The sequence below is a fragment of the Lagopus leucura genome, unplaced genomic scaffold (assembly GCF_019238085.1).
Source record: "Lagopus leucura isolate 7727_CA_CO unplaced genomic scaffold, USGS_WTPT01 Super-Scaffold_100021, whole genome shotgun sequence".
NCBI lineage: Eukaryota > Metazoa > Chordata > Aves > Galliformes > Phasianidae > Lagopus > Lagopus leucura.
Genome location: NW_024962274.1, coordinates 6,957,602 through 6,979,143, shown reverse-complemented (window position 1 = coordinate 6,979,143; position 21,542 = coordinate 6,957,602). Strand labels below are relative to the sequence as shown.

At 42.3% G+C, this 21,542-nt stretch overlaps 1 protein-coding gene and 1 long non-coding RNA gene across 2 annotated transcripts in view; both read left to right on the top strand.

The window, feature by feature from the left end:
- The window catches only part of NYAP2 (neuronal tyrosine-phosphorylated phosphoinositide-3-kinase adaptor 2), a 118,669-nt gene extending 107,598 nt beyond the window's left edge, over nucleotides 1–11,071 (top strand). The window contains exon 7 of the mRNA XM_042878536.1: nucleotides 7,197–11,071. Within this exon, the coding sequence (XP_042734470.1) occupies nucleotides 7,197–7,424 (228 nt within the window). The 3' untranslated portion in view covers nucleotides 7,425–11,071. The remainder of the gene's footprint in view (nucleotides 1–7,196) is intronic.
- Nucleotides 11,072–13,762: 2,691 nt separating this feature from the next.
- Nucleotides 13,763–18,873, top strand: LOC122184045. Its single transcript, XR_006180470.1, has 3 exons — nucleotides 13,763–13,938; nucleotides 14,838–14,956; nucleotides 18,229–18,873. It is a non-coding gene; the product is annotated as an uncharacterized LOC122184045 (long non-coding RNA).
- Nucleotides 18,874–21,542: the final 2,669 nt, after the last annotated feature.

Here is a 21,542-nt window from a genome sequence, read left to right as displayed (position 1 = left end):
TGCACCGTATAATTGCAAGAACTGTATGAAGTGGTAGAACAGTTTTTATAGGGAGTCTTGTTTTGTTTTGTCTTTCTACAGTGGTGTCACTTGTAAGAAAACATATTCCCAGAAGTTTGGAAATACAGAATTATGGAGATCAAAACAGTAAACTCAGCAACTCCAAATATTAAAATGCGATGCGTACGCGGTTTTTGAAGTTGAAATATCAGGAGTCAGTGAAGTCCTTTAAATATGCAGTGAAAGATATTTTGTTCAAACCGTTGTGCGAATGGAATTCTTTCCCAACCCTTAAAAATATTATCACCTGGATTTTAAAACCAAAATGCCAGCAACTGTATGATAACACCTACATTATTTCTGCCACAGCAGACATGACAGGTTGACTGGCAAATGTTCACTTCCAGATCTGTGCCAGTAACATTAGGGATGTTTCTATACAAACAGAAAATTGGCTTTTAGTGGCTTGCACTGAATTAGAAATATAAAGGGAAAAATTCTTGAGAAAGCTGGAAATGCATGTTTTCTTCCACTTCTGGTCTGTTATATGAGTCAATCAGAAATGTACTGCTAGCAAAGTTTATAAAAACATACGCTTAGTACAGGCCACCAGTACGTACTTCTATGCCTTTTTTGGTTAATATTCCTCCCAGTTCAAGGAAAAAAATGAAGATTTCCTTGTGTGTCCTAAGAAGAAGAATTTGTGCAGGAAGCAAGAGGGCAGTGCACGGCGCGTAGCACTGTGTGCCTGAGCTTGCGGTGCGGCTGTGGGAATGCAAGGGGCTCACTGCGCTGCGGCTGCGGGCTGGGAGGACACCGTTAGGAAACACCTTGGATGCTTCCGGAGGCAAATTTGCAATTGTGTGCAATTGTGTGCTCAGCTGTCTCTGGGAGCGTTACCATGCACTGACTGCATGGCGAGTGTCTGCTTTCACAGCTCACCCTGCACATGCTATGTGTTCCTGAATGTGCTGTTACTTTTAATCACCTCTGCATTAATAACCAATTGTTGTTTTGAATTTAGCGATGATGGGAGAGCTGGGTAGCAGTACAGAGCTGTTAGAATGACTGCCTGGGCTGAGTCAAACCGTACCTTCTTTTATGTCAGTACTGTTCCAGAGCAGTGGTGGCAGATGCAGCCTGTAGCTTTATGCTCACTTCCCAGCTTTTACAGCCACTGGAGGTAACAACGTTTAATTGCAGTGCAGTGTTTGTAGCTAACAACAGAAACCTTGTCATTTTCCAACTGCTTTTCAGAAGGCTTTTAAAAACATTTGGGGGTGGGGGGAGGGGGGGGGGAGGGGTGTTACTGTTTGTTTGAACAAAGTGTAGTCAAGTTCTTTGACCCGTGGAGTTGGTGGGCAGACTCCTGCTGGCTTCGGATGAGAAAAGATCTCGGTGCCCAGAGCCTTTGAAACCTGATTCCTGCTGAACTCTTACACTGGACAACTCCCATTTTGTGAAGGCATGCTAAAGGATCTCCGCGTGGAGCTAAGACTGTCAGAGAACGCATCATAAGCTAACTCTTGCTACTTAGCTTAGCCCACTGCCACCTGCAGCCATGGCATACGGCTGCCTCCTAGGAGCCACCCTCTGGAGTGGAAGCACCTTGGAGACACCTCCCAGCCAGCTGGCTGGGACCCATGTGCATGAGAGAAGGCACCATCGAGTGTTTCAGTGGGAAAGAGAGTTTGGAAGCTCCTGTTTGAGCACAGGCAAGAGGAAAGAGGGAGGCAGTATCTTTTCCTCCCAGAGGATGGTAAGTGGCTTTCAGAAGGCCTTTTTGTTTTACTTGTAGCCTGCCCAAACAATCCAGCATGCTTGGCTCTACCGAGTGATGGGTAGCACTGCTCACAGCTTGCACTGCTCATGGGTCGCTTTGTTTGCAGATGCAGGAGGCATTGCTACTAATCTCCAAACATCGATGATGTTTTTATTTCATTATAGTTTGAGTTGGTTTAAGATCACTTTGTTACAGCCTCACGTCAGCTGTTGGGCTTTCATTTTATTTATGATATGCTGTTGTCATGAAGAAAAGAGTGTTTGTACAATATCCACGATCACACATGTGAGGTGTGATGCTCCTCATCCTTTGTGTAAATGAAGTCAGCCCCTCTGCCTGTCCTATAGCAGAGCGAGGACACCGATAAGAACGAGAAGAGAGCAGCATCTTCCTCAGCCCCATGGCATGTACAATGTCACCAAAGTGGGAACCTATGGTACTAGGAAAAAAAATTATGGAAGCCCCACTGAATCATCTATTCAGGGACTATCTTACTGCTTCTGATTTAAGTTCCAAAGAGACAGCAGCATTAAAAAAGGCAAACCAAGAATTTGACATCTTGTCCATCCTTTTTTTTTTTTTTTTTTTTTTTTTTTTTTTTTTTGTCATTAGAAGTTCATATGTCTTAAAAGAAAACACTCAGAGAAATTCCAGAACATAAAATATTGGGTGGTCAATCCAAATATTAGAAAAGTTTGCTCAAAAATTGATGAAAATGGACAAAGCTTTTGAACTTTATGGCCAGTAAATTCTTCTCCCCCATGGGATTTTTAGCAGCACCTATTTTTCCTTATGGAACTATATTGCACCTTTCAATGGAACATTTTCTGCAATGCCTTTCAGGGCTGTGAATTGGCATGGATTTATCCAACCCACACTTCACCGTTATGGCCTGGCTTCAGAGATTATTCACTGTATTTTCAGTCTGGCTCCCACATTTTTCTTTTCACAGCTCTCGTATTTTTCATTTGGAAAGGCTGTGCAATATAGGATTGTTTGTATATATCATAAAGATTTTGCTTTATTCTTCTTCAGTAGCATGCATGTGTCTGACATCTCACAAAGACCTGCTTGTTGGTATTTTGGGTCCTGTTGATGAAAATCTGGTTGCTGAAGGGCCAGGACGTCCTGTCTGGCATTTTAAATGGTCACCAACAAAAAGATGGAAGACATTTACATTGTTACTGCAGCTAAGAGGTTTGGAAAGTCACATCTATCAGTAGCTGCTTAATAATGTTTTCTTCTCTTTCTTTCTGTTCAGAACAAATCTGTTGCGCTTTGCTGGGAGCTGGGAAAGAGCTATGTTAATTTACACTTGTGTTTCTTCCTTTAAATATCCCTACTTTGAGTGCTTTTGTGGAGGAGCCATGCAGCACCCAAGACCAGGCAGAGCCCGTACCAGAGCAACAGAAATGGGAATACTCTGCAGGAGTGTTTCCCAAACCCTGGGTTTTCTTCGGGATTATGAACATTTCTCGGTAAATTTGGATATGCTAGAGAGCTATGGAGTGTGCTGACCTCTGGTTGATGACCTGTTCTCTGAGAGCAATTCAACTATAGATGTTCTGCCCATCAAACCTCTGCCACAAGACTCCTGGAGGCACCTACACACAAAAATACACCGATCCCATTTTGTAAGGGAGGGAATTTGTTCAGCTAATTTGTCTCAGACGTTCATAAAGTACTGAAACACTCACCAGCCTTTTGGGCTCTGCTGTTCACTCAGATTTTCATAGACAGAATATTTTGCACAATATTTTGAGAATGTTAAAGTTGCCAGAATTATTTTTTTTCTTAGTTGAAAGATGGCTTTATAATGTGACTTCTTGTTCTGAGACACTGCCAGAGTAAAATCTGAGGGTATTCAGCAATCATCGTAAGGTTCACTGCTAGTATTTTGAGAATAAAAATATTAGAAATAGGGCAGATAGGAAAAGTAATGTGACAAAACGTTGATCTCTACTAAGCTGATGAATAAAACCGTGTAGAAGAACTCAGTTTTGCATAGTGGAAGAGGTTTTTGCTTTTTTTTTGGTGGATGTTCAATTTTGGGACTTTGGGATCCTTCAGGAGCAGGGCAGCCATATAGATGTGTAGTATTAGGAATGCTCTACTTCTTTATAGTAACTTGTAACTGTTATTTTTTTGTGTCCCTTGCATTGAATATATCCCTTTGTAGAGGTGATTATAGCAACTCGGTGCACAGGTGAGGCCAGAAAGGAGGGAGAGTATGAGAAGAATTAGTTCTGGTCCCAAGTGAGAGCTCCATTGGTTCAGCAGCCACAGAAAGGATTTAAAGGTTTAAGTCTCTGTGCTAGACATTGGTTTCAAACACCTCAGAAGCCCTGCAGAAGCCATTGCAGGTTACTGCTGGGATTAAACAGCTCAGCTGAGTGCTGTGCTGGCCTGGGAGCCCCACTGCCCGTGGTCTGTGTAGGACTCGCTGAAAATGGAGGTCATGCAGTTGGAGATTTTGTGTTAGCAATAATTATTGTCATTATTCTCTCTTAGGTCCCTCTTGCACTTGCTCAAAGCTATATTTTAATATGCAGATATTAATGCTAGAATAGGGCAAAATAGCAAAAAACGCCATGAACATTCGTTCTCCCTCTTAAACTTTTTTCCCCTTATCCCTTAAACACAGCAGCAGCCTATGTGCTCACTCAGTCCATTTTGGCAAATGATTTTCCATGTCTCCTTTCTGCACTTCATGCCACACACACATTTTCTGAGTGTAGTGATGGGAGAGGAACGTGCTCTGCGGGAAGGTGCTGTGTGAAAAGAACAGCCTTTATATAGTGTTTAAACTAAATAGATATGGTGTTTAAACCATCACAAGTAGTGTTAAAAATCCTGTGTCCTGGAAAGGGGAAATGCTTGAATTCTTTGTGGTAAAGGACTCTCTGACTGCTTCACAATATGGTGGACAGAATAAAAAGGGGTTCTGGAGCTGTCTACACTTAGGTTTATTTTAGGGGCTGTTTTGCAGGGGGTGGCAGAGTGTCTGTGTAACTGATACATTCTGCAGCACCTTTTCTATCTTTGTGAAGTTGCAATTGGTATTTCGGAGTTTAGCACGTCAAAATTGCGCTTCAGTCCCCTTAAATCCCACGGAGTGGATTAGCTACCAGAAGACGCCATGCTGGCTGCAGCACCACGTGGTGTGATGGTGAGGATGTGGGTGTTGTGGCCGAGGCACACTCCCTTGGATGTGCTGCAGGCAGCGTCGATGCGTAGCTGCAGGGCTTGGTGCCAGTGTGGGCTGTTTGCTCGTGGGACGGTCATAAAAAGGAGAGGGCTCCACATGCTTGTAAGGGAACACCAGCACTCAATCACTGCTGCCTTTGAGTTCAATCCAGAAGTTGGTGTGGTGCCGTGTGTTGTCATTGTGCTGCTTAATGAGTTGTTTGCAGACTGTGCTGTCATGTCCTGAGCCACGTAGGAGAACCCAGCCAAAATGAAGACACTGCTGCGTAAGTGGTAATGCGTCCCTGATGGATAGTGTGGCAGGAAAACTGCATCTGTTAGATCCTCATCCACAGCCCGTGGAGTCACTGGGGGTGGGAGGAGTGAGTGCCACCATTGGGATGGGTTGGGGACCAGGCCAAAGAGACAGCCAAAGGGAGAAGGTCCTGCTTTGGGACAGGGGACCTGTTTCATACCTGCACTGTGTTATGAGGAAAAACTGAGCATTGGATTAGAAAGAGAGGCATAGTAGGCTTCCTGAAGATGTTTAGTTCAACTGTAAGGAGGGTGTAAGGAGGTAACTACTGATACGTTACCCATGTAACTGCAAATTCGTTAGAACGTTCAAGAGCAAAACATATGTTGTGATCTACTCAAAGAACTATTTAATAGATATAACACAAGGTAAGCATATTTTTGTTTCAGTATAAAGAAAGAACATTTTATCTAAAATTCTTTTATCCTGTATCAGCCATTGAAAACCATTTGTTACACCAGTTTGTGAAAAAAATGACTTTTCTGTACTTTGTTATTTTTCTGTTTGCATTCTTTATTACTTTTTTTGTTAGGTTTTCTCATATTTATTCCTTTACTTTTACTTCCTGCTAGATTCAGAACATTTTCCATTTATCCAGAGAAGCTAAATGCGCTCTAAGCAGACAGCAACTACAGAGGTCAATGGCAGTTTCTTTGCTGTCTATAGGAGGACCAGTCCCCAGTGCAAGGAGCTCAGTGCATGCCCACATTTAGCATTTTGATATTTGTGAATGAAATGCAGATGCGTTATTGAATACTACTAATAAAAACACATTTCCTTCATGAATCATAAAATGCTGCCAAAGTATTAGTGCACATGTGCATTTGCATGACAAGATCAGAAATGTACTTGGACAGTCCCTGCAAGTGCATGGCATGCATTTACTTAAAAATTTATCACCAGTGGGGAAAACAGATTTTGAGAGGCTGTAAGAAATCACTTCAGATTTGCAGATTATGTGCTCTGAGGAAGATCTCTGGTTTGCAGGAATGCAGTGTGTGATCCAAGTATGATAAGCCCTTTCAGGAGAGTTTAGTATTTGGGATTTCAGTTACAGAAGCATTTGAAGACACACACATTTTCTTGACACGTGAGCACCATGCTTAACTCAAATGAAGCCACTTTCTCAGGCTTTGGCGGGGCTGTGACATACACTTACAACTAAACATATGCTAACCTCCTATTTTGGATCAGGATCCTCTTTTGAAATATTCTACATGTGTGAAGACATGGAGTTTCTAATCAGTTGAAGGCTTCTAGATAATGAAATATCATCACAGAGAAGGATGGGATAATCCATATAATTCTCATGGAGCTCATTAAATCACTTTGAAAAAACAACTGAACACAGAGTTATATTTAGCTTGATTCTCAGAAGTGTTAGTAGCATGCTTTTAATGTGACAGATTGGATATGGAAAGCAATATAAAACATGGGCTTCAGTGTATAGAATTTTTTATTTCTTCAGCTTAAGGACATTGTTAAAATCCATGTGCATTTTTAAGATCTTTTCCATCATTTAAGATTCAACTAGTGCTAGTTTGCCAAAAACATTCATCTTTATTTGCTTTCAGTGCTCTGTGCTCAGAAGAAGTTAAAAAGGGGACCATTTGTTAGCCATTTATTTATTTATTTATTTATTATATTTATTTATTATATTTAGCCATTTATTTATTCATTATAACCATTTATTTATTTCTTTACAGTAGTAGCAAGAAGTGAAGACTGATTTTGCTTCTTTTGTTGGCATAGATATTTTTTGTTCTGAGACAAATGGGAGTATTTTAAGAGTGATGTTAAAAGAACATCTTTCTTTCAAAGAAACGACATCTTCAGTCTATAGCTAAATAGTTATTTGTATACTTTTTTTCTTCTTTTTCCTTTCTTCCTCTCTTTTTCTCCCCCTAACAGGTGACATGTATGCAGTGGTTGCAAGGGGACCATACAATGCTGGATATGATTGAGAAAAAACGTTGCCTCTGCAAAGAAATAAAAGCTCGACAGAAATCAGAGAAAGGACTCTGCAAACAGGACAGCATGCCTATCTTGCCGAGTTGGAAAAAGAACACCGGGACCAAGAAATATAGCCCTCCTCCTTATTCCAAACAACAAACTGTTTTCTGGGACACTGCAATCTGAGAGGTGTGGGGAGGATGCTCTCTCCACCGCATTGCACCATGCACAGGTAGCCAGCTTTCTTAATGGGGCAAAGGCTCTAACTAGGACTTACCTGCAGGTGGTGAACTTCCTCGGAAAAAAACGCACCTGTACAGTGCTCACCTGTCAATCAAAAGAGAGTTCTAAATTTCCAACTGGATTAAGGCATATATATTTATCCAGGATTTTTTTGGATCCAGAAGATATTAGAATGTAAATATTTTGCCAATATATTGAAAACGCCCAAACTAATAACACTGCTGAAATATATATATATATATATATTCAAAAATTTATGAAGAATTTTACTATATAATGTTACTGTTATATGGTTTTATTAACTATTTTCTATGTGGTATTCTAATGTTCCCTCACAACCCCCACCACCATTTTATTTCTCTTACCTGCCTAGATTTGGCCTCTGTACAAAAGCATGTGGTTGTACATTATATTTAACGGGACAGTGTACAAAACAACTCGGTGCTAGGGCTGTAGAAGTTACCTAGAGTTGTGCTTGTTAGATGTCCTTAGCTTTTTTGGAGGGAGGGCTGGACAAGGGAGAGAGTTTTGGTGTAAAACAGCAGAACTGCAGGCCAAGCAAATGGGAATGCTCAGTGTGGATGCCCAAGTTTACAACACAAATTTCTCTGCATCAGTTTTCTCACAAAGTTAACTGCATAGATTGCCCGTGCTTTTATCCTCATCGGTTAATCTCCATCTATAGCTGCTTGCCAACAAGGGAAGCTAAATTTTCTGAAGAAAACCCCAAAACAGAAACTCCTCCCCATGACATCCAGCTGGCTAGTGGAGACCAAGGTTCACTGTGACTGAGCTCGTGGCGAGGAGCCCGCTCGTTAGCAGGTTACAGCCGTGGCATTGCAGCCACGGCTCCTGTCTGCATTTGTCTTTGGTCCAGAAAAGAAGGGTGAAAAACCTGTTTACATGTTTATTAGTTTTAAATCCAGCAGCATGTCCTGTGTCAGATTACTGTGTGTTACCTATGGAGGTTGGCATTCAGCCCCCCTGATGGCTGGTACAGAAATCTCCCTCGATGTCACGTGGGTTAGAAGCAGAGGCCATGTAACATGTTCTCCCACATCTGCCGTGTCCTGGCTGCCCCTGTAATTGGCTTAGAGTCCTGTATGATATTACACGCATTTTGACAGAATATTATGTCATGACCAAAGAATTACGACCTCCTGGTTTTAACGGGAGAAAGAAGTGGTTTAAGCTGATAATGAGGGTGAAATCCATGTGGTGAAATATCTTCCAGAAGAAGCCGTTGAGAACGAGGGAAGCTTGTACTGCTGTGGAGTGGGAAAAAAAAATTATGGCATATATTTTGTATATTTAAATTTCTATGTGTCTGAAATTTGGTAGCACAAAATTTCTCTTTAAAACAATCATTTTAGTATTATATTCTGTGAAAAGAAAAGTTGTGTTGTTTAAAACTTCTTGTTATATCGGCTTTTCTTTGAAATTCTATTGACAGCATTGCCACAGCTGTAATTGCTGATCAAAAAACCAAAAATAACAAATTTTAGAAGGTTTTTGTAATCTATATTGCTAAAGTTTAAGTTTGAGTAATGCTTTATCAGTAGCAGTTTCTTTTCAGCCTCTGAAATAAAGTTTTTAAATATTTTATAACTAACTAATGTATATTTTGATGTCCAAACTGAGATTTCTGTAAAAGATAAAGTGTGTGTTTATATGTGTGTATGTATATTAGCATTATTGTGTATGTGTATATGCATATGTATACACACATATATATGTATATATGCATGTATCTCTCTATATACTCATAGATGTGTGCATTAAATAGTTGTATGTTAAGGATATACCGTGACAGGAATGGGTACGCAATTGAAATGCAGATTTAAAGACCCCCTCACAGCCCAAATGACAGAAGAAGTGAAAAACTCCAGAGGCTGTGAAGGAATCTTTGAATACATGTGACATCCGCTACACCAACTGTACATTCTGCTTATTCTCTTTTTTTTTAAAGAAAGAAAATGGCAGAAGAAAAACTCCAGAGATCTCGTAAAGTTCCAGAATCTGCTGGAAAGAAGACGACTTGTTGGTTGTGAGAAATCTGTTGAGATAACGGGTTCATTGTTCAGAAAGCATTTGTTCTTTGTCTTCCTTGTTAGGTGGCAAGAGAAGAAATTCTCATAACCATGCCTGAAATACTCAGCTCAGCTCTTTCCCCATCTGCACCAAACCTGTGGTGACAAAACAAAACCACCGTCTGGCTGTGCTGTGACACCCACGACGTGCTGGCTGTGCAGTCCCAACCTGTGGGTGAGCTGGGTGCTGCACTGTCAGACCCTTTGGAGGACAGCAAACATGGAAGAAAGCAGTTCTGCCGTGTTCAGTAGCGTTTGTTCATTCCGTGTCCTTTCCACATCAAGGCGTAATAGGAATAACGATCAGGGAATTGAAGCATTCTTGTCACAGACTTGCTTGTACATTCAGCCTGCCATAGAAGCCACCCTTTGTTTTGCTTTTATTGCTCAACACTATTTATGTTGTCCTTAAAAAACTGCCGTGTGCTTCCAGACCTCCATTGTATCCCATGGAAACAATGGCATTTTGTTTTAAAGTGCAACACTACGTGAAAAAGTAAAATAGAACTTAGCACTTACCTTCCAAGCACTTTAGAAATGTGGACTGAACCTCACGCTCGTGAGAATCGTTATAAGGAGGAGGGAGTGAGGCTCAGGTTGAGGAGTTTCCCAAGGTCACGGACTCAGCCAGGGCACCACAGACGTGTCCTGGTGTCCTGTGATGGCTGGCCCACCCCATCACTCACATCGCAGAGCGTCGTGCTGCCTGCTGTGCCATCAGGACGCTGTTCAGATGTTCTCCACATTCCCTATTGTCTCAGCAGTTTCTGTGTCACAGGGTGAATGACAGTGCTTAGCTACGCGCAGTCATTGAAGCTGTAGTCTGTAGAAATATGCAATCTGTATATACATACAGATCACATATATACACACACTTATGAAGACTGTATATATGAAGTTGTTTGGTATGCACTTACTTTGCTTTAAACTCCTGAAGTTAAACATTATTGTGTAGCAATTTGTGTAAAGTGCACTGTGATTTCCAGAAAGCACAGTAAAGTCACAGGTCTTGTTATTCTTGCACTAAAAATGTGTTTACGTATATTAGCCAATGTATGTCTACTTTATTGCTCCTTTTGACAAAGCAAATGGTATACAATGGTATGGGTTCTTTTTGGTTTGGGTTGTTTATTTATTTTTTAGTGGACAATGGCACTATGTTTTTAAATGACAGGGTTTTTAAATGAAATGAAATCATTCTGTGTTCATTCCAGTGTAACACATTTACCGATATCTTAAAACTGAATGTCATGTTGCTTTTTTTTCATATTTCATTAGAAATTGTCAGGTATGTGCCTGAGATTGTGTAGGAGTAAGGAGTAGCTAGAGGCTAACTGTAATAATATATTACTAGCCGTTTCTATATACACAGTATAAATACATATTAATTTTCTTTTCATTTTTGTACTTGATTTTTTTAGGTAAGATGTAATTAAATGTAACTTTGATACTTCTGAAGTAATAAGATGTTGTTTGAAGATCAATTCTGCTTTCTTTAGTGCATTGACAATATTTTACAATAATTTAGTGCTTATTTATTTGTGCTCCAGTGTAATTATAATAAAAAGCAATAGTTTAAAATATTTGGCTGTTCATTTTCATTTGACGGTTTCAGTGTAAAGCTGGATTGTTTGCTAGGAATTAGCCAGAGTTTGCTTGGAAGAAAAGTCAAGTCACAGGTGTATATTTACAGCATTCCCTGGACACGTCTGTAATCGCATCGTTTGTTGGAGGAAGTGAACAAATTGCTTTAATAGGTTAAAATTTGCAAGTCGTGCCTAGTTGCATCTAATGCCATGACTGCCATCCTCAACTAAATCCTCAGGATAAAATTTCTCTGTAGAGGAGCAAAGTGTTTGTTTTTTTAAGCACCTTTTAGAGTTTGGTAATGAAAATGGTCACATCAAAGACCCCTCTTCAAAGATCTGCCCATGAGCAGAACATACACTGATGGAAGAGGGACCCATCTGCCATCCAAAAAGCTCTTAAAAAATCTGTTCAAAAAGTCAGTGTAATTTTATGTTTCCAGCCAGAATCTTTACTTCCATCGCGATGTGAAACCTACCAGCAGATGTCCTACCAGCAGAATTCCACAGGGCAGCAGGGCACGGCAGAGCTGTGGGATAAGGAGAGCACCTGTAGAACCCCACAAACGATGCCGATCTTCTGTGTGACTGTTTTCATTACTTTGTGTCTTTTGTTATCACTGAAGTTTTGCAGCATGGATTCTCTGTCTGAGAATCTTGTGTCCTAGTTTTGAAGATGAGATTCTATAATGTAAAGTTTCCACGACAAAGTAAGCAGCAATCTTAAAAAGAACACAGGAAAAAAAACAAACCAGTAATATTCCTGCTATAGCACTGAGACCAAACGTATTTCTGTGCATGGAAAAATCTTCTTTCAATATGCCAAATAGATACTGTCCATGTTTGCATGGATCTGTATGTAAAACCGATCCAGTGGAAGTCTTTTGGTTGCTTTTTGCAGGCACTGATTCCAAGTCAGATTGCAGATGACTGAAAAAATGCTTTCTAAAAGTGTCCGTCCAGGAGCCATGTGCTTTCCCGAGGCACAGCCTCTCTCCTCAACATCAGCCTTGCTGCTAAGCTAAGCCTTGCTGCCAGCTTCTGCTCCTCATCCTCTCCCCAGCCCCTGCCACCAACAGGTGTTCAGAGTGACCCATCCTTCAAAGCAACCCCCAGCCTTTTGTCCCAGGCTCATTATTTTGGAGATATATCCTATAGAGGTGACTAGAAATGAATGGAACAACATTTTGCAGGGAATTTTTTTCCTAAAGACCACCAGATTTAAAAGAGGAAAAGAGAATGTCTGTCAGTTGAAGAGACAAACTGTGGTCTGTTCTGTTCAGTGAGACATTTCACGATATTTAGCCTCTTAGTTCCTGTCTAAAGACTTTCCAGCATGACTCCCTACACCCACTCCCTCCACATGTCATGCATGACCATTGCTGGAGACAGCAGCACCTGAAGGAATGAAAGGGAAGAATTGACAAATGCAGCAGGAAGTACAAATTGTGGGAAAATCAGATTTTTTTTTCCATTTTAGAATATGTTTATTGGCTTTTCTTGCCACTGCAGAGAGCTTTCTATGTGCTATTGTGTCTTAAACAGAAGAGGTTTGAATTAAAAGGAGACAAGACCATAAAAAGCAATGGTTGAGTTTTACACTTGGATTTGCTCTAAGTTTATTTGAAAGTTGAAAGGTGCCTGCAGTGCTATATCTTGGGTATCTGCTCCTTTTGCATTTTAAAACCCATCACAATAACACTGGCAGGAGTTACTGCTGTTTCCCTGCCTCAGTCATTCAGAGTGACCTTAGCTGGTGCCAGAGTGGCTGCAAAGCAATGAAAGCAGGCAGGGGCTGTCTTAGCAGGGAACCAGTAACCTGCCCTGAGCACAGCTGAGCAGCCATCAGAGGAGCAATGGGCCAGCATCGCTCAGATCTATGGCCAGAACTGACAGAGCTGGCAGGGAAACTGCAGGAAACTAAATAAAATTTACAAAAACTAAAGACAACTGAAAAACACTGCTCAAAGGCAAGACTGAACACATTTGGCATTTATTTTCTAAACCTGCCAACATCTCTTTTATGGTTCAGTTTTACCTTTAAAGCAAAATTCCACACCTGTCACCTCTTAATTGCAATTTTGGGTGTGGTGATGGTGGTGGTTTTAGTGCTCTCTCCACCTGTGGCATATTTACATCCTTCTTTGTGCTCTACTCTCTTTCTGTCTCTGCAATTTCTTTCGTGATATTCTTTGGGAAGTATATTTTTATGGAACCAATGAGAGTTCCTCTGTCCTCTATTGTTCCTTTTAGTGTTGTGCTCTCCCTCCCTTGTTCTCAGCTGTCTCTCCCTAATCTTTCATGAAAACATGCAAAGAAAGCAGGAGCAGGAGACACCAACAGCTCTATTTTAAATAACAGCCTTTACCAGTGCTGTTCTGAGTGTATGTACAGAGAAATTCATGATGTGATTCAGAAGTGACTGCAAAGACTGGCTATGAGGCACTGAGAAGCTGTAGTGAGCTCACAGCTGCAACTGGTCAGCAGGGAGGGCAGGTCTGATGGCCACCTGTCTGCTGGGCTCAACCATCCTCCAGTGGAGGCACAGAAAGAACAGGCATGGGGGGGAGGTTCTGTGGCTGCTGCTGGCAGGAGTTTGGCATGAGCCAGGAGGAAATGTAAAGATGTATATTAAAATGAAGGACCGCTTTTCCCATAAGCCTCCCCCAGCGTTAATCTCTGCCCTATAAGCAGTCTGCAGCGGCTCAGGAGCCATGCTGACCTCTCCTAGCCCTGAGGAAGATCACAAAAGTGTGGAGGATCTTCACCTCTCTCTAGCAGGTACCTTTGTAAGCCTGGCTCCTTCTTGAACTCTGCCTGGCCCTTGGGCTGGGGGTAGTGAAATGGAGGTGGGAGCTGTGGGGGATTAGGGCTGCTTCTCTTCTGGGGCCTTACATGCTTATGGCATAACTGGGCCTCTTGCTTGGTGTCCTTATGTGATCAAAATCTGTCCGTAAAAACTGACCAGATGTTTGTGCTAGGAGATGCAATATGAATGTAGTAGCAATGCTTCCTAAATCCTTGAAAGAGACATGAAGTGCATGGGATTAAGCTGTTCCATGTTTGTACAGATGTACAGCCTTACAGATGTGTGCACAAACAAAAGAAAAATAAAACTACTACCTCAAGGTTAATTAAAAAAAAAAAAATCCCATGTATCTCAGGAAAAGTAAAAAGGAGATCAACCGGTGATTTCCCATTTCCTCTGGTGGCAATGGCTGGGTGCAGAAGGCCTGCAGAGCCATGGGTGAGGAGCAGCTGGTGGATGCTGGGTGCCTCACCTCAGAGCTGCTGGGCGGGAAGCAGCTGCTGCCCCAGTGATGCTTCCTGCTCCTGTGAGGTGGCTGCTGCAAAGAGCTCCCATCCTGAGGAGGGCAGGGAGAGCAGTCCTCCCTATTGGGAGGGCCAGTCTGTGCCCCAGGGTGAGAGATAGCAATTGAGTTTAGGGCATGAGAAATGACTGAGAACTTGGCAGCAAATGCTACGTTTCAGGCTCCTGTGCAAAAAGCCACTGAGGAGAGCCAGCAGCCAGAACCCTGGTATCTGGCTGGCAGGGCCCTCAGGATGCAGCTCTTTGGGTGTCCACTGTGTCACCCGATAAGCTTTGTGCTGACAGGATTTACATCGGGCATGCTGCAGTCTGCAGGAAGCTCACCAGCCTCCCTCTGCACTCATTTCAGAAGATTGCAGCAGCTTGGTGGATTTCTGTAGGGACAGGCTTGGGATGTCTGCAGGCTGCCCCAGCTGAGAGGATGTCAGAGGGATGCAGCTCCGCAGCGCATGTGGCGCCCGCTGGAAGGTAAGTTCTGGAAATCCTTCGGTTCTCCTGCCTAAACATGGTGCACCATGCCTGAGTGCATGGCAGCCGTTAGGTCGTGGCCTGAACCAGTGATTGAGCACCTGGTGGAGAGGTGTGGCCAGGCCAGGTGCAAGCAATTGCCCTGTGCAAGTGCAAGGGGTGGAGCCAAGGTCCTAACTTCATTTAAGGGCTGGAGATGGGAGGGAAACATCTAGAAAGAAGCAACTTTTAAGCAGAGGAGTTTTCCGGTGAGCCCTTTTCTTCAAAGTGGGGTAAGCTATTTCTTCTGTATTATTCAATTGTGACCTTTCTTGGGTTATCTGAAAACCGGTCGGTGGTAACTACGTGCCTCTAATTTCCTGCCATGCGCTGGGGCAGGGGGATCCTGCCTAGGCTGTTAGTGCAGGCGTGGAGCCTGTGCTTCCTCAGCCATCACTCCTTATTGAATTTCTCTGGCCATGCGCTCTGTGACCTTATGCTTTGTTTAGACATTAGCACCTCTGCAAAGTGGGTGTTAAATGGTGCCGTTATGGTTGGTAACATTTTAACGTCTACTTGAAGAGTGTAAATGATTCTACAAGGTTCGGGGCGGTGCAAACAGCCTTTGCTTCGTCTCCAGCTGGCGGGTCTAATTCAAAGCAAATCCCGTGGAATTCGGCTCCCCCCCCTCCCCCCCAATGAGATCTTCGTTTTCTTGAATTCTTCGGGGTTTTATCACTGTTCTGGTGAACAGAACAACTGAAACTCCAGTGTGTTAATTTTCCCACTGTGAAGAGAGTGAGATATCCTTTACTGAGCAGGCAGAGGTGTTTCTGCTGGATCTTCAGGCACTTCTGAGTTGTGTGAGACATCTGAAATCAATACTTTCCTGGCTCTGCCCTGCATCTGAGAAGGTTGTGATGTGGTGACTGAAGTCCCATTTGCAGTAAGCTGATGGGATGACTTGCTCTTCACGGCAAGTGTCTGCCTGGCCTGGGTAGTGCCTGCTGGGCGAGCAGTGAGCTCAGCTGTGAGCTCCAGAAGGACCAGTGGTGCTATGGTAAGCTGGACTTTGCTGGCCTGTGTTGGCATCGGGAACAATAGGTTTGGGAAGTGGGGCAGTGGTGATGGTGTTTCCATACAAAACTTGGTCTTGACTGATTTGCACGGGCTGTAAGGTGTCTGCCCCATCACTGGGTGTTGGTTTCTGGTCTAGGCAGGAGCAGGTGCTGTTCTAGGCTGACTGGAAGATCAACTAGCTTCAGAACAATAAAGCTATGGGGCCTCCTTTGTGTATTTTCAAGCAGTGTAAGCAGGTCAAGCAGGGGTAACTGCTAGAGACAGTATCAAATGAATGTATCAGAGAAAAGCATCTCAGAGGAACATGGAGTCAGGGTCTGCCTTGGCACTGAGTGTGTGCCTTCAAGCGTGACCAGGATATCTTTAAGCATTTCAGAAACAAGTACTGTGTAGTTCACCCCAGAATCAGTGCTGGAATGATTTTGCCAACATTTGCCAGTGATTTAGTACCACAGGCTGCCAGGAGCTGTGAATTTGACCAGTTGCTCTCAATTCTTCCTTATACTCTTGCTGGCATTTCATTAGCACTCAGCAGCTCCTTCTGTTTCATTACTTATGGCTATATCTGCAGACACAGGTGTGTAAATCTCTAGTATGCTGTCTGAGTAGTACTTAATGTCTGAGAAATGATGAAAACCCTTCACAATAATGTTTTTTGAAATGAACAAGTAATACTTCTGATTATTTTTATTTGTAAAAAATGTCACGTTACTCTACTTTCCCTCTGTTCTGGTTCAAGCATGTGATATTTTGAGGCATCACATTTTGACAAGCTTTAACCAAGTGAGTGTAATCTGAGAATAGTCTCACCTTCAGGAACGTAAAAGCAAATCTGAGTTTAGGCTTTCTATACTTCTGTAAGAAAGTTTTCTTGCTGCCTCTTCACTTTCCACAGAGACACAGCTGTTTTTGTTAACAGACTTCTGCTGCATATAAATTATCTTTCTGTCCTTCTCTCTCTGAGAAACAATTAATACCTAGTGCCTTTTGCTCGGGTTTTCCCGAGCAAATGAGGTGAGGTGAGTTGGCTTGGGGGTGGGAATAGTTGCTTGGTGTCTTGCTGTGGTGAAATATAGCACTTACATATTCTGATAGTTCAAGGCATGTTTTAGGAAAGTTTTATACTGTTTCTGTGACAAACTAATAGGAAATCAGGCAAAATGCTGACTTGGACTTTTGCTTATGGCTATTTTTTGTCCTTCAAATTGTATCTCCACTGAAGAGCACTTGACAGTACGACGGAGAAGAACAATTAGTGCTGCGTGTGCTGCTGCACTGGCTTAGAAGTACTTCTAGATTTACCCTAGACAGAAATTATTTTATACCAGTTTATCTTTGGGTAGAATATTACTGGCTGATACTGCCAAGGTAAAGCAAAGTGTTAATGAGAGCTCAGTCAACCTGTCTCTGTGTCTCTGGAGACCTCAGCCTTGAGATCTCCCCTCCACATTTTTAGATGTAGTCTTGTTTTCTACTGTCTGCACCTTACAGACAGGAAATCCACTATTAGAAGGAATTTGTAAACTGTGTGGGCTTCCTGTTTATTTTTGAGTTTTTCTTCTGTTGTTTGGGGATATATTTCTGTCCTGTAAGCTTTTAAAAGAAGGAATAGATGAATTTCTCATGAAAAGAGAGGATGTATCACTTGTACGTACATAGTACAGAAAAATCAAAACCTGAGGAAGTGCCTCTGAACAAGAATAAGAAAATAGGGCTATTTGCTTTTTGGAAAGTTGTTATGGAAACTAGCTCAAAATCCTAAATGGACGTCATTTATGTTACCACGTATTTGGCACTTACTGACTTGGGTGCGTTAGTAACTTTACTCTGAGAGTACATTACCTTCATACGGGGAAAGGAATGTCATCACGTGCTCCTCCAGAATCCAGCAATATATATTTTAATTAACAAATTATAATTAAAAATATTTCAGTCTCACATTTATGTGCAATTTGATGTAATTCTGCAAAGAAACTTTAAGAGCTTTTTTGTGTGTGTGTGAAAACTCTTGAGGGGCATTAAACTCTAGTGTATCTAATTAATGCTTTAAATATTCTTTCCCATCAGCTTAATCTTTAGCTATTGCTTTGTTGCCTTGTTACCTAATATTAACTGCTTATTGAAATTGATTGTTTCTGGTATTTTCAAGTGTTGATTGTTCCTTCATGGCTGAACATTTTAATATAATGCTATTGATTTTTCTCACATTATAGCTCTCCTCATAACTCCTAACTACAGAGTGTCATTGTGGACTATCAACATGTGGGGACACCTGCTAATGATAAATTCAGGATGAAGAATGTCTTCTGAGTGCAATGTTCTTTCAAGCACTAGGATCTTAGAATAGTATTTCAGCTTTTCTTCAAAAGTAGTGAAAACATTTACCTGCAAACTTGAAATAGTGTGACATGGATCCTAGAACGTGTTGATTGGAACACCCTGTTGTCTCCATAAGATTCTCACTTACTGAGTTTCCACTATTTGTTTGCTGAGATCAGGGCAGGACTAGAGAATACTTCCTGCTCTCTGTGCTTGTGCTGAAGGCCACAAAAGTGGCCAGTACCAGTGACTGCTGCTGTCCTTGCTGTGACTGTGTGCCTCCTCCTCCTCCAAAAGCTCCACTTCAGTGGCTTTTCCATGGTTATGTATCTCTGACGTGAGACCCAGCAACTGTCACAGCCTACTGTCACAAAACAAAACCCAATGTTTTGACCATCAGAAATTCATCTTCTGTTGTTTGGCACTTCATTAAAAATAAATTATTCCACATCTTCCTACTCATCTAGATTACACAGTGATTTTCAGTTCAGAGACATTGATGGGGTAAGACAACAGAGAATGCTTGCATAGCTGGATGATGGCAGAAGGCTTTTCCTTCCATTCTTACTGAAGCAAGTGATTTTTTTTTTTTTACTTCTGAAAGTGCAGTTGGTATTTGAGAAGAGAGCTGCCCACAGCAGCTTTGAAGAATCAGACAGCTGAGGCAGTACAGCAGTTTGAGCACCAGCACCTTTGGTGTTCTGATGTTATTGTATTGCTTTATGCTTTTGCTGGGGAACGGGGCACGATTTTAATGATCGAATGAAAAGCCATTTGGCCAAGAAAAACTTCTCTAGATATTGCAGATGTTAGGACTAGGAAGATAAATGCATGGAAAGGGGAGTACAGTTAACCTACTTTCCTACCAGAAGACTTGACTAGATAGTTCTTTATATCAACACCAACGCATCTCAGAAATCAGTTTTTGTTGAAGAAATTCTTGGACATTGGAATGGCCTCTTCTCTCTTTTTACCCTGAAGAGGCACAGGCCTTCTTTGTCCAAGCTGGTGCAGTTAGCTGCTTTCACTGCCCTGGTTCCATCTTTTTGCTCTGGGTCTTGCCTGATGCTATATGCAAGAAATGTGGCTAATCAGGAGGTCACGCTTAGGAAACAAGTTTGGTCAAGGTCCTTACCAAAAGTAACCATTGGATATTTTGGTTTTGTTCTGTAGAGGATCCTCAGTAGCATACAAGGTGGAATAATCCAAGTGAGCATGTAAGCTTAGAAGCCGTACGCCTGTAGGGAACCTTGCATCCTCTCCTAAATAGCTAACAGTGCATCCCACCTGGCTACAACCCTTTTCTCACCATCGTGTCCTATCTCAGCACTTGTGTTTGTGTACCTGTGTGCAAGGCGTCAGAGCAGTGGGGACGCTGATATTTTTGTAATGGCCCTGACCAGCAGTGGGGCTTCCATTCCCACTCACCTGCCAATGAGCCTAGAAGCTCCACTGAAGCTCAGGAGCCTTTCTCTCTTTCTGAGCTGTGTGGTAGCGATGCTGGCTTCCAGCTCTGCCTCGCAGCTGTGGACCATGGTACCTGCATGATGCTTAGGGCTTCTGCCTGCACCCAGCCTACCCTGCTCCACTCATCTCACTGGGAATCAGTGCTTTGCAGGATGGATGAAATTAGCTAGACAAAGATGGAGTTGAGTAGAAGCAGAATCAATGTGGCATTTTGAACAAATATAGGACAGAAGATAAAGCACTGAAAAAAATAAAGCCTGCAGCTTGATCCAAATATAGAAAATACTTCTAAATAGGCTGGATATGCTCTGGTGGAGGAAGTAATAATAAAAGAGAGACAATAAATATTTACCAGTATTGTAAATAATACAGCTAAATAACACCAGGAAAATAGCCAAAGATACTGTTACAATTTAAGGCTGATGCAAAGAAGCTTGGTATAATTAGTGCACTTCTTTTTTCGAAAAGAGGGATTGGAAAGGCATTAGCTAAGTAAATGGCAAATGATTTTCAAGTAGTTGGAGCACTTGCATTGCCCTCGCTGATGCCTGGCCCTGAACAGCTTTGAAGCTTATGATATTCTGGATTCTCTAAGGTATGTTGTAAGCACAAATATGTATATATATATTTATTCTGAAGGCCATATACTGTTCTTTTTATCTTGTTTTTCTGTGTTTTTGAAAACAGATTTTGTTGTGGATGTTGAGTTGGTTGCAGGAAACAACTGCGCCAGGCCAATGCCTTTGGCACCCAGCATGAGATGTTCTGACCCTTGGAGCCTGGGCCCCAGTTATGTATTTGGAATGTCTGTACATCTTGCCCTTGACATGTTTCTCACTAGCTTCAGGAAGCTGGAGATGGTCATGAGAGTCTCTGTTTCTTGTCACCCATTAAATAAAAAAAATTGTAAGATTGCCCTGTGATGATCTAGCTGCTGAAGTTTATTGGATGCTTGCAGGATGCTGTCAGACACACAAGTTGCATTGGAAGCAGTGGTCGCTGTGGTAGGTGACGTGCAGCTCAGCAGCCATGGGCTGGGACTGAACAGCAAAGGCCACTGAGGAAGAGTTGTCATGAGGTCCGCTGTGCAAAGTGGCTACTTTGTACTTCCCTGTACAGCTGTTCCCTGTGTAAGCGACAGCTCAGTGGCATCTGGGAAAGTCCTGAGCCCTCCTACCATACAGTTATTTGCAGACCAAAATGTATCATGGAAGGCAAATGTTAATTACCTGAAAATACATAGTACCTTGTGGTATTTTTCTGCTGTGTGAATCTCTTGCCTTTCTTTGTAAAGGAGCAAACTTCCAATTTTTATTTGACCAGCATGTGGTGCAGCAAGGCTCTGGCAATGAGCAGGGCTGGCTGCTGCACCAACGGGGGCACACGGCTTCCAGCAGCCAGACAGGAGTCCCAGCTCTGACCCAGATGCAGCTGCTGTCCCTGGGCAGATAACGTCACAGTGGATTGACTGCACGATTCTGACAGTGGCAGCAGGAGAGGGATCTTGCTCGATACAAAGCTGCTGGCATCACACCACGGGTTATGTGTGTATGCTGAGTCTAGATCAAGGTGGCAACATGGCTGTGTGGTGCGAGGTGCTGTGCTGGTGGGTGGGTGCTCATGAAGCCTTCCATGGTAATCTCTGGAAGATCCTGAATTTAATTTTTCTGTCGGGCTTCTTGTTTCAGCAGTTTACAGCAGGGATGTGTGTTTATAGAGATCTGTTAGGCTGCCCTTTCAA